We start from the raw sequence: 17788 nt of genomic DNA, 5'->3' as shown, positions 1-17788 counted from the left end.
TACACTTAACGAATGTTTAACAACAAATCCCATCAGTATGTACAACTATAATGCACCAAAAAAAAAAAAAAAAAAAGTGGGAAGCCAGGAATGGTGGAGCATGCCTGTAATCCCAGTGACTCGGGAGGCTGGAGCAGGAAGACTGCAAGTTCAAAGCCAGCTTGAGCAACTTAGTGAAGTCCTAAGCAACTTAGCAAGATCCTGTCTTGAAATAAAAAAATAAAAAAAGACTGAGGGATGTAGCTCACTGGTAAAGCACCTTTGAGTTCAATCCCTGGTACAAAAAACTAAAACAAACAAAATAGAAACATCAAACAAAAAATAAAATGGGAAAAAATTCTGAATTAAATAAACACATTTAAAATGGGGGGAAAAAAAGACTAATGCCTTTCTCTAGGAATGAAACCACCCTGGTCTCAGCCCACAAGGCATATTTAAGAGTTCTTGAAGAAAATATTCAATTATGGGACAGCATGACTCCTATAGGAGTCTCCAAATCCTTTGAAAATTAATAAGCCCTCAAGAAAGAACAAAACCTACCAATGAATAAAATGGGAAGTGTCACTGCAGTCAACAACAGATTCCTTTCAAATCCTAATACCTCTACCCAGGAAAGACAAGTAAAGCATCTGTTATCCAGAATCATACAGAAAAGAGATCTGGGTCCAGCTTTGATTCATTTATTTTACCATAGGACTGATATTCAGTTCCTTAATATAATGAGGCAATTGGGGTTGCAACATGGACTTGTATTCAATTACCAATGAGTCCTAATCTAGTTTTGCCACAAAATGGACCACATTTCCACTGAAGGACAGTAAAACAAGGTAAGCTGTTTTTAGTCTACCACATTTTCAATCTTCCTTCCTTTAGGAATACATAATCTCATAAGACTACTAAGAATAATAAATAATAAAATAGATATAAAGCACTTTGTTTTTCAAAGCACTTTGTAAAAGTTAAATAACATATGGTGGAACCACTAAAACTGGCTCATCTACCTCTTCAATTCGCACTCCTTACACAAAAGTCAATTAGAACCGGAGAGAAGAAAATAATGGATAACTTTAGTTCAGATAAAAGCTTTCCCTTCCATTTTCTTAGAATGCCCTAAGACGAATAGCAAATGAATCAATATCTTATCTCATCTACCATTTACAGAGAAACCAGGTTCTGATATCACTACTTATTGGTGCCTACAGTCTAAACAGAGGTTGTATAGAGTTGGAGTACTCACCTCAAAAGTAAAGGAAAAAAAATGGCACCTCAAGAAAAACAAAGGCAAAAAATGACCAGAAATTGAAAAATGTGGACTAAAAAGATAGAAAAACAAAATGTGTTTAAGGGGGAAAAGTCAAAAAATTACCTAGCAATTGCCAGAATTGGAAAGAACCTAGACTCATGTTCTCCATGACCACTGAGGAAAAAGTGCTAAAGGAGAAGGTAAGACTCAAGCAGTTCATCCACAAGGTTCCACACTGCCTCAGCAGCCAAACAGCTAAACTCAGCACTAAAGAGTAAAACTTTTTAGTTTCACAAAACCTACATGTATTTCATAAACATGTAATTTTCATGTCAGCTATGCTTTGATAAAGCTAAGAAGGATGAATAGATAATAAATTAATTAGAATTCATACAAGAAGCAACAAAGGGAACATAATCAGACATAACAAGATCTTTCATTCCTCATTACGACTTCTTTCTAAAAGATCCTAGGCAGTAGCCCATGTCAATCACAAACTGAAATAATTTGCTTATAAATTCAAAGCAACAAACTCAATTTCCTTCACAATTGTCAAAAACTGTTGGTTTACAATAAACCTCATTTTCCAAATCATAATTAAAATGAAGGGAAACTATCTTAATATTAGCAGTTGATTCTCTAAGGGGCCCAAATTATTCCTCTAGTGGTCCAAGAGGGCAAAATCTCTGAGGAAAAGGAAAAAGTAACTTCTTGCCTACAGCTCAGTTCATCTTAAGGCCCTAGATTGGCTAGACTGTATCCTGGAAAGTTGGTAGCCAACACACAAAAAGGAAAGGGGGCCAGGCGTGGTGGTGCATGCCTGTAATCCCAGCAGCTAGGGAGGCTGAGGCAGGAAGATCACGAGTTCAAAGCCAGCCTCAGCAATTTAGCGAGGTCCTAAGCAACTCAATGAGACTTTGTCTTTAAATAAAATATAAAAAGGGGCTAGGGATGTGGCTCAGTGATTAAGCACCCCTGAGTTTAATCCCTGGTTTAAAAAAAAAAAAAAAAAGCCACTCCAGTTTCACTATTCCACTATAGGGGAACAGGTGGAAACCATACCAGAGACACTGCATGTCTCCTACAGGTCTACAGTGCCTGCCCTTCATACTATAAGGCACTAATGGATTAAGAAAACAAGTTGTCAACGAAGAAAGTGCTCAGAGTCTCGAAAATCCTAATTTCCTATCAAGTGTCAAACAGACATACCAATCTTCTTTGCTTCTAGGTAGGAGGTAAAAGCCTGTACATGTATTCTGTCATTTGGTGAAAGGACAGTAAGCAAAACTTCCTTCCTTTTAAATATCCTAAGTTTCTGATAAAGACTTTTTTGAGTACTTACACAGAAAATAAAATAACATTCACCTATTTTTCCAAACTTTCAACATATATCTTCAACTCTGAATACCGTGCTTGTTCACTGCCTGAGCTTGGAGAAGATTGTGATTGCTCCTTTAAAAAAAGGGGTGTTGTCCATTCATTTAGAAACAGTCAGTGACTCAGGAATGCTGTTTCCCAATCACCGTAGCAACTGTCTTCTCCTCCCATGTTATGATGTGAGTAGCAGGACATCTATTCTTCCTCATGGGTGGGCACGTGTGTGACACACCCAAAGCTTAGCAGACAGGAAGTTTCTGTAGTTGCTATCACTTCTACAAGCAGGCAACAAGTATAAGGGTAGTCTGTATTAAATTCCATTTCCAAACTCCTTTCATTTCTAAATGATGCTTTTGCCTCTTTATTTCCTATCCACACACCATTCCTGATACCTAGGAATAATCATAGCCTACTGATAACACCTTAACTGATAAAGCAACATAGTAGTATATTGCTACTCAAAAAGCCAGAACTGATCTTATGAAATTACAGTAAATATTTTCTGGCCTTGTACAAATCCAGGAAAAGATTTTATTATGAGAACATCTTAGTGGGGAGAGAGGAGGTAGAGTACATAGATGAAATAAAATTTCATTACTCCTCTTCATCAGAAATATAAGCCACAGTTAACATCTTATCCTTCTAATGCTTCCAGTAATCATACTATGTTGAAGTGTAATATTCTAACACAAACACATACAGAATTTCATACCATAGTACTTAGGCTCCAGGTATCAAGTTTGGTTTTTTGGGTTCTATTTAAACTAACTCCAATTTCTGGGGGAAGAGAGAGATAGAGAGATAGATTGTTTTTATATATTTTAACATTTTCTTTTTTTAAAAAAGGTATCATTTTATGATACAATATACAATTCCATTTCAAATAAAAATAGAAATTTTCAGTTTAGAAAAGTGGAAAGTGTTTATGACACTAAAAGCAGAAGACAAGTGTAACCTATAATAGCAATTGTAAAATAATGACCAGAATATTCAAATACTATGTGAAATAAAAATGAGAAACAGAAATTTGGAGTTCTTAAATATTTTTTTGAAAATATATGTATGACTAGGCACAATGGCATACTCCTGTAATCCCAGTGACCTGAGAAGTTGAAACAAAAGGATCACAAGTTCAAAGCTAGCCTCAGCAACTTAGCAAGGCCCCATCTCACAATAAAAAAATAAAAGAGGCCAGGTGTAGTGGCACATGCCTGAAATCCCAGCAGCTCAGGAGACTGAGGCAGGAGGAGCCTAAGTTCAAAGCCAGCCTCAGAAATTTGGCAAGGCCCTAAGCAACTTAGTGAAAATCCTGTTTTAAAAATATAAAGAAAGAAAGCTGGAGATGTAGCTCAGTGGTTAAGTGCCCCTGAGTTCAAATCCTAGTATCAAAAATAATAACAACAATAATAATAATAATAATAAAGGGCTGAGAATGTAGCTCAGTGGTAAAGCACCCCAAGTTCAATACCACAAAAAAAGTAAAAGGGAAATGTAGTGCATCTTTTCATATAAAAACACAAAAAAATCATCTAAAAGCAAAACATCATCTAATTCCTATACTCAAATTCCCACCAGTATTTACTCTTTTCCAGTAGTACTTCTTTTAAGAAATACTCTAACAGGACAGAGTTACAAAATTTAGGAGTAACAATGCAATGTAGGGCAGAATATTAAATAGTGGAGTCTAAAACCTAGCTCAACTCTGAGCAATGCAATACCTCTTAATACCGCTAGGCCTTTGTAAGGAGGTTGGATCAGATCATTTCCAGGGGCTCTTCAGACCCCTTAAAGACTGTACTTAGTTACTTCTGCTCTTTTTGAGGGCAGAACTAGTGCCTACTGCTTGCCTGATAATACATATCCTGCAGTGGCTTTTCACCACTTCTTCTTGTGGTTTCAATCACAGGAAACAGACGTCACCCACGGGCCTACAAGTAAGTAACGAACAAGCCCTGGCAGATGCAATGAGCTGCCAGCTAAGACCAACTCCCATCTTTTTAAAATACAAGAATCAAGAAATCACTAGAGACCTCTATGCCTGGGCAACCTTGACACATATATCTTTCAAAAACATTAACAAAATTTAAAATATTTCTATAAGCTGCATGAAGATAAAATAATTTTAGAATAATCTAAAACCATCTGCCTCAATGGCCAAATTCAAGAGTTGAGGGAATGCTACGGCTTAGAGGGTGTGTGGGTTTAAGGAAAAAAAATAGTGCACCAGCTACCACCACCATTTTTTTGTGGAGATTCACACATATCCTGAGGACTTGAGATTCATTCTTCTCTTCTTTATTTAATATTTTATGTAAATCTTTCTATGCCCATGAAAGATTACAATACTAATATATTCAAATAACATGGAGATTTAGTGATTACGCACTTTAAATGTATGTTAATAATCTCTAGAGCACTAGGTCAAATACTGTCCTGTTTATAATAGTAAAAGTTGGCAGCCTTGCACTATATAAAATAATGCAGAGATTTTTAATCCTACAGACTTGTTTCTTCATTAAGAAATTTAATTTAACTTCATTAAGTCAAAACTAACATACTATCTCTAGACATGAATAATAATTTTTTCTCACAAAGATCTTTTATGGTCAGGGTAGTAATAATACTAATTCTCTCTGCCCCATAGTTACCTTGGTTAGAGGGGACTGATATTTTCAAGACTGTCAATCCCCTAAATTAGACCACGTAAATGAAGAGCCCTGAAAATAATCTCAAGATTCCTAAGGCTAACAGTGAAACTAAAGTACACAAATGAATACTGCTGACATAAGCTAAACACTACCATTGCTCTCAAGAACCTTATAAGCTAGAAGGAGGTAAGGCCCCCAAACAAGATATAAATATATATATTTTTTATTCAGAAATGTCTAAAGAAGCCAAGCATGAGAGCACACACCTGTAATCGCAGTTAATGAGGCAGCTAAGGCACAAGGATTATAAATTTAAGGATAGCCTGGGCAATTTAGCAAGACTTTACCTTAAAATTTAAAAAATGAAATAAAAAATTTTTTAAAACTCTGGGGATGTAGCTCAGTGGTAGAACACCTCTGAGTTCCATTCCCAGTACCTCCCTGCCCACCAAAAAAGTCTTCTTAAATAAGCATGCAACCAAAAGCTAAACTACACTGTATTGGAGAAATGTTTAGAAGAAAAAATAAGGACCAAAGACAGGCTCAGATTGTTTCTACCACTTACCCACCTGTGACCACAATTTGGTTTTATATCTTTGATATTTTTACAATCTAGCTCTCTAAAAATCTGAAAAGATAAATGTATCAAAATTCATAAAGACTGGAAATCAAACAAGCTTAACTCCATGTCTTGGTAGCAGAAATGATTTGCTAGAACACTGACATTAACACTAATCTATTCATGTTCTTAGATAATCCTGGTTTACTTACTGTGACCATCACACATCACATGTCCCAACACTGATATCAATATGCATTACAAGCTACAAAGTGCTAGTTTTCTGTCCTTTTTTCTACAGGATTTTATAGAAAGGGAACCTAAAACCCCTTGCCCGGGATACAATAATCTCTTGAAGTCCCATTAATCCTTATGATTGCTGTAATCAGGCCATTCCTCTTCAGTACCACCAAACATTCAAAACTCAGTTTCAGTTCACACTTTTCCCTACCTCACCTCACAAAAGCCTTCTCTCTCTACTCTGCGGATCATATCCCCCAACTTCTATTAAGCTATCTGAAACTTCAAACAATTATATTTGGGTCATTCATAGAATTGGGGTATTAGCTCAGGCCTTGGAGAAGATTCATGATAATCTCTAATTTTACAAAAAAAGGAAAACAAAAGTGACTTGCCCAGAGTTCATATAAGGTTAATTAGTAGCAAAGTCACAACTAAGCAGTAATATATGGAAAGAATACTGCACAGAGAGTGGGAGATAAAGAGTTTAGTTCTAGTCTAGCTATAAATTTGAACAGATCACTTTGGAGGCTTACATTTCTTCTTCTTCTTCTTCTAAACATTTTTTTTAGTTATACATGGACACAATATCTTTATTTTATTATTTTCATGTGGTGCTGAGGATTGAACTCAGTGCCTGACATGTTCGAGGCAAGTGCTATGCCACTGAGCCACAACCCCAGCCCTAACATTTCTTTTTTTTTTTAAATATTTTTTAAATTTATTTTTTAGTTTTAAGTGAACATCATATCTTTATTTTATTTTTATGTGGTGCTGAGAAACAAACCCAATGCCCATGAGTGCTAGGCAAGCACTCTACACTGAGCCACAACTCCAGCCCCCTAACATTTCTTAATCTATAAACAGGTTAAATTAAATAATTTTAGGTTTCTTGCCAGGTTTAGTGGTACATGAAGCATGTACCACTATATACCAGAGAGGAGGAGGCAAAAGAGTTGTAAATTTGAAGTCAGCCTTGACACCTTAGCAAAAACTTGTCTCAAAATAAAAAATATAAAAGAGCTGGGGGTGTAACTCAGTAATAGAAGCACCTGAGCATTCAATCCCCAGTACCATATGCACACAAAAAAAGAGAGATGGATGGAAAGGAAACAAATATTCGGATTCTTTATACCTCTAACATTCTAAGATTCTGAATTTCAGGTCTTCTTTTAACTCAATAATATTTCCAAAAAACTTCCTCACTTCTCTGAATTTCTTCAGCATTTAAAGTCTATTCTCACAGCTTTCTGGATTTTTTTTTTTTTTTTTTAAACAGGGTCTCTGTTGCCTAGGCTGGTTTTAGAACTCATGGGGCTCAAATGATCCTCCTCTCTCAACCTCCTGAGTAGCTGGGATTATAGAGCATACCACCACACCCAGTTCTCTTAGAACTTACTGGTATAAAGAGGGCTGAGATTACGATTTCTTAAAAAGAACCTGATGCAATAACCACATGACTTCTTGATTAGCCTTTGGATCCAGGGTAGATCAGGCAGGCAAACAAACAAACAAAAACCTCTCTTCTTTCTTCCTCACTACTAGTCATACAGAAAATTCTAGTTTCAGGTACTTAGATTTCTGTGGTAGTGCCTTAATTATTAACCACAGGCAAGTAATTGCCAAGTCTAAGGAACAAACTTCAGCTGTTTCCAGACTCAGAAGAGACCCTGAAGTTACTAATCATTTGCAATTCTTACAGTCAAGTTTCAGGGCCTCTTTTCTTTAAGGGCTGGGGTTGTAACTCAGTGGTGGAGCACTTGCCTAGCACATGTGAGGCACTGTGTTCGATCCTCATCACCGCATAAAAATAAATAAATAAAGGATATTATGTCCACCTACAACTAATAAAATAAAAAATAAAAGAGATATCTTTAAGAATACCAAATGCCAAATAAAAAAATATAAAGGGACTAACTATAGTGACAACCTTAGCAATAAAACTCCTAAAAAGTGATGCTGCTGAAGTTGTTCTACTTACAAAGGAGATAAGACTACATTTAAAAAATAATAATTCTTATAACTGCGTAATAATTCCTGAACTAGGGTTAAGATAGGTTTTGCATGTACTGTAACAGCTACTTTTTAATGCTTAAGAAAGGTTTAATTAAGATCTTCTACTAGCTTCAAAGTCTAAATTACTAAATATGAAAAGCACTTAGGCATTTAGCCAATGCACTTTGTACATTTAAACCTAGTACTCCTTTCCCACCAACTGAACTCTATAGTTTTAGGAGTCTATAGATAACCAAGGACTCAAAAGGAACAGCACCAAAATTTTCTAAGAAATTTCTAGCAGTGAATATTCTTTTTTATATTACAGGCACAAAAAGAGGACACATGTCAACTGTCACTACAATGTAGTGCATAAACTTGGGATTTTGTTTTGTTTTCTGTAGTGGGGATTGAACCCAGGGCCCTTTACCACTGAGCTACATCCCCACCCTTTTAATTTTGTAGTTTGAGACGGGTCTTGCTAATTTGCCCAGGCTGGCCTCCAACTTACAATCCTGCACCAGCTTTCTGAGTTTCTGGGATTATAGGCATGTGCCACCAAACTGGCACAATATAGGATTTTTGGTACTGGGGACTGAACCCAGGGGCAATCAACCAATGAACCACATCCCCAGCCCTTTTTTATATTTTATTTAGAGAGGGCCTCCTTAAATTGCCGAGGCTGGCTTTAAACTTGCAATCCTCCTGCTTCAACCTCCTGAGCTGCTGGAATTACACGCATGAGACACCGCACCCAGTAATATATGGATTTTTTAATAGCTAGACCTAGTTTGAATTCTAGCTCTGTCACTAATTCTACATCCTCAAGCAGGTTACTTGATCTCATTAAATACTAGTTTAACCACCTATAAAATGAAAATGATAATAATATCTATTTTATGAGGTCAATGTAGAGATTTATAAAATACCAAATCTAAAGCTCTTTAGCACAATACTAGAAATATGATAAGCATGCAATAAACGTGCTTTTAACAACTGCTGTTGTTATTGTTACTCCTTATCCTTCCAGTCTGCAAAGAATTAATCATCATCTTTTTTTTAGTTGTTGAATAACTTTTATTTTTACTTATTTACATTTGGTACTGAGAATTAAACCTAGTGCCTCACACATACTATGCAAGTGCTCTACCACTGAGCCACAACCCCAGCACAGAATTAATCTTCTTTATATATAAAGAAGCTGAATACTCAGTTATTTATACATCAGAAGACTGATATTATACAACCTATAGCACAATAAATATAGGAAAATAAAAGATTATTATTATGTAATATTAAAAAAATGTCTTCTCTGATATAAGGGGGGTGACTCATAATGGGGTTGGGAGGGAGAGCAAGGGATTACCTCTAGATAGGGAACAGGGGTGGGAGGGAAAGGGAGGGAGAAGGGGAATAGCATGGATGGTGAAATACATGTATGAAGATGTGAATTTGGTGTCAACATAACTTATAATCAGAGATATGATAATTTATTGTATAATGGTGTATTAAGAATTGTAATGCAAAATAAATCAATCAATCAAAAAAAAAAAAAAAAAAAAAAGCAAGCCAGGATAAATGGAATCCCAAAGGTCCCAGATCCTAAAAGTATTGGAAATGTTGTTTTGCCTATAGGTAAAATTTTACACCCCAAAGCAAACATAGAGAATATAACTCACAATTCAACAGTGGAAAAGAGGTAAATTTAAGGAATAAATTATAAAACCTCTAGAAGAAAACAGAAAAATCTCAGTGACTGTGGATTTTTTGGAATATGAAATAATAAATTAAAAGCAAAAATGAAAAAGATCAGATGTCAACAAAATGAAATATTTTCGTGCTTTCAAAATATATTGTTAAGAAAATGAAGTGGAAGACCACAAGAGTAATAAAATGTATTTGCAAAATATACATATATACCAAAGACCTGTATTTAATAAAAAAAAATTTAGAGGACAAATCTTGAATAGAGTCTTCAAGAAAAACATACAAAGAACAAATACGGACATGAAAAGATGTTCAATAACATTAGGGACTTGCAAGTTAAAGTCACAGAGATACCAACACATACCCACTAGAATAGCTAAAACTTAAAACTGATCATACAAGAGCTGGCAAGGAACTCTTATACATTGCTACTGGAAATGTAAAGAAAAACAACTTATCTGGAAAACAATTTGGCAATTTCTTAAAAAAATTAAACATAGATCTAACATATGAACCAGTCATTTCACTCACTGATATTTACCAAAATGAAATTAAGACATGTCCAAACAAAAACTTGCCCATGAATGTTCATTAGAAAAAAGAAAGTATAAAAAAACTGTAAAAAACCCCAAATGTCCATCAATAGGTAAATAAATAAACTATGATAAATCCATGACAAAATATTACTACTCAGAAATAAAAAGGAATGAGAATATATATAATCCAGGACACCATAAATTCTTATCTGTATTTGCTACCCTAATAAAATGCCCAAAGGACTAATACTGCCTAAGGACTAGTTATATAACTACCAAGGATGGAATTTTTCAATTTTCCATCTAAGTATGCCTTATTTTGGGGAGGGGGCTCAAAATCAAGGCCTGCACATACTAAGCAAGTGCCAGCCCCCATGTTTTTATTGTAATTCAATTCCATTTGCTTATTTTCTTTTGTTTCTCTGTTCCATCCCTCTTAAGTCTCTCCCTCCCCTAGTACTACAGATTGAATCCAGATGTGCTTTACTACTGAGCTACATCTTCAGCCCTTTGTATTTTTAAGTTTTGAAACAGGGACTCATTAAGTTGGTGCCTCAAAAATGCAATCCTCCTGCCTCAGCCTCATTAAATTGCTAGGATTACAGGTATGCACCACTGTGCCTCTGGCTTCTGTGCCTTTTGAAGGAAAGGAATTTAAACAATATTTAAAGGGAAAATTGACTCTCCCTAATTGTTACAGAGCCAAGCAATAAAGAACTGGTTTCTTCAATTTTCCCTCAGTCTCAAAGCTTTTAGTGTACCTGTTCCTCTTATAAAATCATTTCCTACTACACCAGCTGTTCTTCAATCCTAAAATTTACTAAAAGAAACACAGAATCTAAACTTTCTGCTTCTCTACATCCATGTATTTATCTGATTTCTACATCTTAGCCCCTTGATATTTCCAACCTACAAATGCAAAAAGTGCTACATTGGTGTTTGTTTGGGTTTGATGACATGAAGGTCCCCTCCAATTCTACAGTTTAAGGTTCCATTCATAACTGTAAAACTGAGTGGAAGAAAGAATCTCAAAGTTGAGAGAACAATGATTCACCTAGTTATCCTTCAATCAGTGGTAAAATGCATTAAAATATCAGCCTAAATATTCATCTTTTCCTTCAGTAATTTTTTAATTTCTTAAGAAGGGTTCGCTAATTTTAACAACTGAGACAAGAAAATATAGTTAAATATGTTCAATGATTAAAATATTCTTTTGTGGGCTGGGATTATGGCTCAGTGGCAGAGGGCTTGCCTCACACAGGTGAGGTACTGGATTCAATCCTTAGCACCACATAAAAATAAATAAATGAAATAACAATATTGTATCCATCTACAACTAAAAAAAAAAAAATTATTTTGCCACGCATACTACTGCACACCAGAAACTTGGGAGGCTGAGGCAGAAGGATCACAAGTTCAAGACTAGCCTGGGGCAACTTAGTGAAACCCCACCTGAAAATAAAAAATAAAAGGTCTGGAGATATAGTTCAGTGGTAAAAAGCCCCTGGGTTCAACCCCCAGTACTCCCACAATATGTGTGTGTATGTGTGTGTGTGTGTGTGTGTGTATTCTTTACTTTTCAATTTTAGCTTCAGAAATTTTAGTGTCAACAGCTTCTGACTGCCCCTGATTCCATGGGGTTGGTTGTGCTTAAACCAGCCCATACATCAGGAGGCAAAGAATAAAAACAGAGAGAGATGACAGGCATCTGGGAAGAGGAGAGTGTGTGGTTTTGGTTCAACCCACCCCAACTAAGGGCAAATACCCAATGCCACTTTGCTGATGGCAAGAGGTATATTCTTTCTTACTGTTTTCAAACATAAATGATTGAAAATAGAAGGCTCAAAACACACACACACACACAAAGTAATACAAAGTACATTTCAAAATTGGAATGATTTTTGTAGTCATTAATGATTTCTGCTATTGAAACATAAAATGCATATAAAAACCCTATTTCTTTATAATGTCTTGTATTTCTTGCTAATATAATGCCTTGTAGTTTTTAATAAACATGATTTCAACCTTTTCCTCTAATTCATATGTGGCATAAAATCTTACCTTTTAGGCCTCTACTACATTCCTATAAGAATATAATATTCCCTAAGAATAACTTAACAATCTATTTACAAAAAACACTGAGGGCCCTCAGGGATAATAAAAGGTTATTTTATCATACAGGACATAAAATTTATCTATTCTGATCCAGATGCTCATCAAAGTTAAAGCATTCCTCATTTATTACTATTTTCTTAGCTTTTATAACACACACTACTAGCAGAAATTTTCAAAAAATTTTCATAAAATTTTCAGCTATTTTGTTTGGTTTTTGTGGTACTGGGAATTTGAACAAAGGGCCTTACATATGAAAGGCAAGTAATCTACCACTGAGCTACCATCCAATTTTATTTTATTTTGAGACACAGTCTACTTAATTTGCCCAGTTAGCCTCAAATTTGCAATCCTGGGGCTGGGGTGAGGGCTCAGCAATAGAGCACTTGCTTAGCACATGTGAGGTTCTGGGTTCAATCATCAGCACCGCATATAAACAAATAAATAAAGTATTGTATCCAACTACAACTAAAAAATAAATATTAAAAAACAAATTGCAATCCTGTCTGGGTCTCCCAAGTCATTAGGATTATAGACATGTACTACCAAACCAAACTTTCAGTTCTTTTTAAAAAAATACTCCAATATTTACCTATTCTCTCAATTGTAGGACAGTCTTACATCCTGTGAGAGAGCATTTCTTTTGTGAAAAGTACACGTAGGGCTGGGATGTGGCTCAGCGGTAGAGAGCTTGCTTAGCACGTGCGAGGCCCCAGGTTCGATCCTCAGCACCACATAAAAAATAAATAAATAAAATAAAGATATCGTATCCAACTACAACTAAAAAAAAAAAGTACATGTAACAATACCAGGTGGACCTGTGTGTGGACTGTCTTTAAAGACAAGGCAGAAGGAAGCTGGGGATGGTGGCACAAATTTGTAATCACAGCAGCTTGTGAAACTAAGGCAGGAGGATCAGGAGTTCAAAGTCAGCCTCAGCAATGGCAAGGTGCCAAGCAACTCAGTGAGACCCTGTCTCTAAATAAAATACAAAACAGAGAATAGGGCTAGGATGTGGCTCAGTAGTTGAATGCTCCTGAGTTCAATCTCCAGTATCCAAAAAAAAAAAAAAAAAAAAAGTTAAAGAAAAAGACAAGGAAGGAGGAATAGCTGAAATTTTCAAGGTTATCATTTTATCATCTCAAACATCTCAGTAACATTCCCATAGGCTTCCCTCTTTCCAAACTAACTCTTTCCTGTGTTCAGCATCTTTCAAAAAACATTACTTGTACAAAGCTCTCTGCATTATTCTAGGTTTTCTGTCACTTTCTGGATAAAAGGTTTTAAGAACAGGAATCTGCATGACAATTCCACTTCATCATTCTCTGCATTTTCTATTATCTTGTTAAAATTCTGCCCAGCATCCTTCACCTTTAACTGCTCTCACTTTGGCCATAGGTCTACACTTATCACTTTGCTTTCAGAAGAGTGTGAAACTGCCAAGTAATAATTCAACACAGGCATCCAAAATTAAACAAGATTCTTATATTATCTATTCTCTCTAATTCCCATTCTTAAATTCATGTTTTACAAAGTTATACTCTTAGTTGAATCAAGAAGCAATATTATCTCTTAGAATCTATCAAGTTCTTGCTGGGCATGGTAGCACATGCCTGTAATCCCAGCAATTCAAGAAGCTAAGGGAGGAGGATTGCAAGTTTGAAGCCAGCCTCAGCAATTTAGTGAGACCCTCAGCAACTTTAGCCAGCTCCTGTCTCATAATAAAAAATAAAAAGGCTGGGGATGTAGTCCCTGGGTTTAATTCCCAGTATCAAAAATAAAAAGCATCTATCAATTTCTCAATTATAAAGGATGAACTCTATTAAATGCAGGAATATTCTACAGCCTTCTAACATTTTGGTTGTACTTACTATTTTTAAATATATTCAGTAATCAATCTATTTGACACCCATCCATCAGTGCTAAAAAGTCAAAAACACTCTTTACTTAGAATTTTTATTTTCCTTTACCTGAACGAATTTTGAAACAAACTAATATAATACTAAAGAAGGGATATGCTGCCAGGAATGGTAATGCACAAGCCTGTAATCCCAGCAGCTCAGGAGGCTGAGGTAGGAGGATCACAAATTCAAAGCCATCTTCAGCAACTTGGCGAGGCCCTAAGCAACTCAGCGAGACCCTACATCTAAAATAAAATGTTAAGAAAAAGGGCTGGGGATATGGCTCCAGTGGTTAAGCACCCCCGAGTTTAATCTCCAGTATAAAAAAAAAAAAAAAGGATATGCTCATGGTCCCGGAGAAAAGAGACTTAGAAAGAACCAAAAGAGGAGTATGTAAGCTCTGTGTTCTCATCAGTTGATCTGTACTTAGAACCTAGAGCCCAGAAAGGTATGTAGCAACGACTAAAGGGATTCCTACCCCTTAAATGCAAATAACATTCAAGCACACTTGGTTCAAAATGATGCACTTTTATCAAGTACTTTTTTTTTGGTGGGGCGGGGTATTAAGGATCAAACCCAGGGCCATGCACATTTTAGTCAAGTGCTCTGCCACTGAGCTACACCCCCAGTCTTTAAAGTACATTCTTAATAGAGTTCCAGAGGACACACACTTTAGAAAAGGTGAAGTAGGCGAAAGAGCTTTGAGTTTGGTTTTAGCCTGTAGTTCAAGAAAACTAATCCCTGGGTAACAAAAGCACACTGGCAATCTCACCCACTCCACCCACCCACATATACATACACAGACACAAGGAGAAGTAGATTGCAATGTTCCTCCTCATCTCTCATTTCCAGAGTTCTCATAAAAAGAGCAATGAAGAAAGAGAGAATATACTGATGCCATCAGATACATTATATTTGGCAATTAAGGGGTTAAGCTACACTACTTTTCTGGAAACCTTCCAATTCCCTATCTACAAATGCAATTCTCCTTACTACCTGTAATACCTAGCTTTTAAAATATGGCAGGATAAGAGTTAAGAGCAACACTTCAGAAGGAAAAAGAGAACTTGGTTCAGCTCCACCCTCTTGAAAGCAAATATCAACAACTGCGAGCCAAATCCACTCAGCATATGCCACAGTCCATGAACATACAAAAAAAACAGGTGAAAAGAAGCTGAGTTTCCTCAGGTTTCTCACCTTACAACATCACTTTAAGTAGACTTCACAAATTTGTGAAACACATTTGTATCAGATAAAACAAAAAGCACATTCAAAATTCTACAAGATTTGAGAAACTAACAAGTCATGGAAGTCACTACAAATCAACAGAAATAGCTAAAATTTGGGTGAAGAAGGTCAAATAGTACCCATGGAAACAAAACAAAAACAAAAAGATACAAAAATAGAAGGAATATAGGCCCTAGAACTTAAGTTCTACGAAAAAACCCTCCCCAATTAGAGGAGCAATTCTTGTCCCCAAAAAATATAGGGAAAAGTTTGCTTTAGTCACCAAAGGGAAAGGAGGTGTCATTTACTATTAACCCTGTATTTCTGGGAAGAAAGGTATTCACCAGATAAAAACAAGCAGTTACTGACAGCCTGGAGGTCACTGTAAAGGATAGTATAGGAGCACCTGGTCTTGCTAGAAATAGGTGGGAAGAAATGAGTCATTATTTTAATTTTGTTTAGTACACTCAGCATCCCAACCCTCTAGGTCACAAAACATTTTCTTCCTGTTTCCATCACTTTATTAGTTTTCTTTCCAAACTTGTGAAGTTGGACTAGAATACTGGGGGAGCGGGCCTAAGAGAAAGCAAGAGGTAAAAATGATAAGTCCTTTGGTTGGTAGAAAAAGACAATAGGGTTGGGGCATTAAGTACCTGGAAGAAAAGACTAAGTAAATAACTAGCAAATGATTAATATCTAGACTCCCTCTCTTGGACAATGTTCAGTATCTTTCAAAGCTTTCATAGTAAAAAAACAGACAAGTAGCTCCCTGGAGGAGGCAGTAAGAAATTAGAATTTAGGATGGACAAAGGTAATAAAATAATGATAGGGCTACATGAATAGCAATATTCCCTCAGACTCAGATTGGAAGTAATTGACACCTGAGGAAAGCTACACTACAGTTAGGAAATGGGATGGCAGTAGCCTTGGGGCACAAAACGTGACAGAAGAGGAGTTGAGGAGATGGTTATCATAGGAAATGTATAAAAAGCAGCAATTCGATTACTCACAAACTTCTTGGGCTTGAAATCTAATTTCCTCCCCGCGGGGGAGGTTTATCACCATTCTGGGTTAAGAAGGGCATAATCCTGAGAAGTTCTAACCCCGTGAAAAGTGATAAGCAACAGGGCAGAGACAGGTTCTCTGAATAGAGAAATACTGGAAAGCCAATTATCGTCATGCCCCAATGACCACACGACCTGGGCAGGAACTCATTCCTGTAATCGCAAGGACAAATGTCCAAGGAAGGAGGAGAGGTAGGGCCCAAGTCAGGTAACATTCTTGAGGGGAAGGATTATCAGGTGACACCGGGCTGAAGGCCCTGAGGGGGACGAGATGGGACGAAAGTTAGCAGGTGAACGGGATCAATCATGGGAAAGGAAGTGACCTTTAGGAGAAGGAAATAAGATAACACCAAAAAAGGGGGTAAGGGCGAGAAGAGAAAATGGACCCAGAGAGGGGACCAAAAAGAGAAGGTATGTTTGGGTTCTAGGGGCAGACGAAAGAAAGTGGAGCCGCTGGGGGCTGAGAGCGTGAGGGCCGAGGAGTAAGGGAAGCCCCGAGGTTGCCGGGGCAAGAGCCAGGTGGGGCGCCGGAGCTTCCAAAGTCCCGGAGGGGGAGGATGCCAGGCTGTGGAGCCAAGGACCAAGCAGAACGAGGAAAGGAGGTGCGGGGGCGGACCCCTGGCGACCGACCGGAGCCCCTGGGGTCTCTGGAGTCCAGAGGGCGGCTATCAGGCCGGGCTGAGGGACCTGGGTGGGAGGGACACTCACGAATTTCTTGGATTTGCCGCCGTCGCCGCCCGTCGCAGGCAGCTCATCCGGGCTCCGGCCCTTCTTCTTGTCCCGGGTCCCGCGTCCGGGCCCCAGGGGCCCGCCGGACGGCTCCATGTCCTGATTCGCGCTCACCAGTGACCCTGTACCTACGCCGCTCCCGCCCGGCTGCTCCACGCCAGTCGCCGCCGCCGCCCAGCAGCTCCTCAGCCGGCCGCCGCGCCCCGCCTCATTAGCATGCCGAGCTGCGCGCGCCTCATGAATATACAACGGTGACGCCTCGCTCCCGCCCCCCTGCCCCACTTCCGCCCGGACCCGCAGCCCCTACCAATGGGGGCAGGGAGGGGGGTGAGGGAAGCCGCGGAAGCGCGCTACCTGCCCGGCGGGCCTAACCATTTGGACCCACGTGGGGGGGGCGGGGTGTTAGCGAGTGGGCGGTGCAGCTCTGGCGCCTGCAACTGGGAGCACCGC

At 37.8% G+C, this 17788-nt stretch overlaps 1 protein-coding gene across 2 annotated transcripts in view; it reads right to left on the bottom strand.

The window, feature by feature from the left end:
* Diaph1 (diaphanous related formin 1) overlaps positions 1 to 17550 on the bottom strand; it is a 94179-nt gene extending 76629 nt beyond the window's left edge. The window contains exon 1 of one of the 2 annotated variants that reach the window (XM_027927920.2): positions 17318 to 17550. In XM_027927920.2, coding sequence (XP_027783721.1) covers positions 17318 to 17434 — 117 coding nt within the window. In that variant the 5' untranslated portion in view covers positions 17435 to 17550. The remainder of the gene's footprint in view (positions 1 to 17317) is intronic. The other variant, XM_027927919.2, reaches the window with a different exon arrangement.
* Positions 17551 to 17788: the final 238 nt, after the last annotated feature.

The sequence above is a fragment of the Marmota flaviventris genome, chromosome 5 (genome assembly GCF_047511675.1).
Source record: "Marmota flaviventris isolate mMarFla1 chromosome 5, mMarFla1.hap1, whole genome shotgun sequence".
NCBI classification, from domain to species: Eukaryota; Metazoa; Chordata; class Mammalia; order Rodentia; family Sciuridae; genus Marmota; species Marmota flaviventris.
The sequence above is the reverse complement of the archived record's forward strand: the minus strand, read 5'-3'. Positions and strand labels throughout refer to the sequence as shown.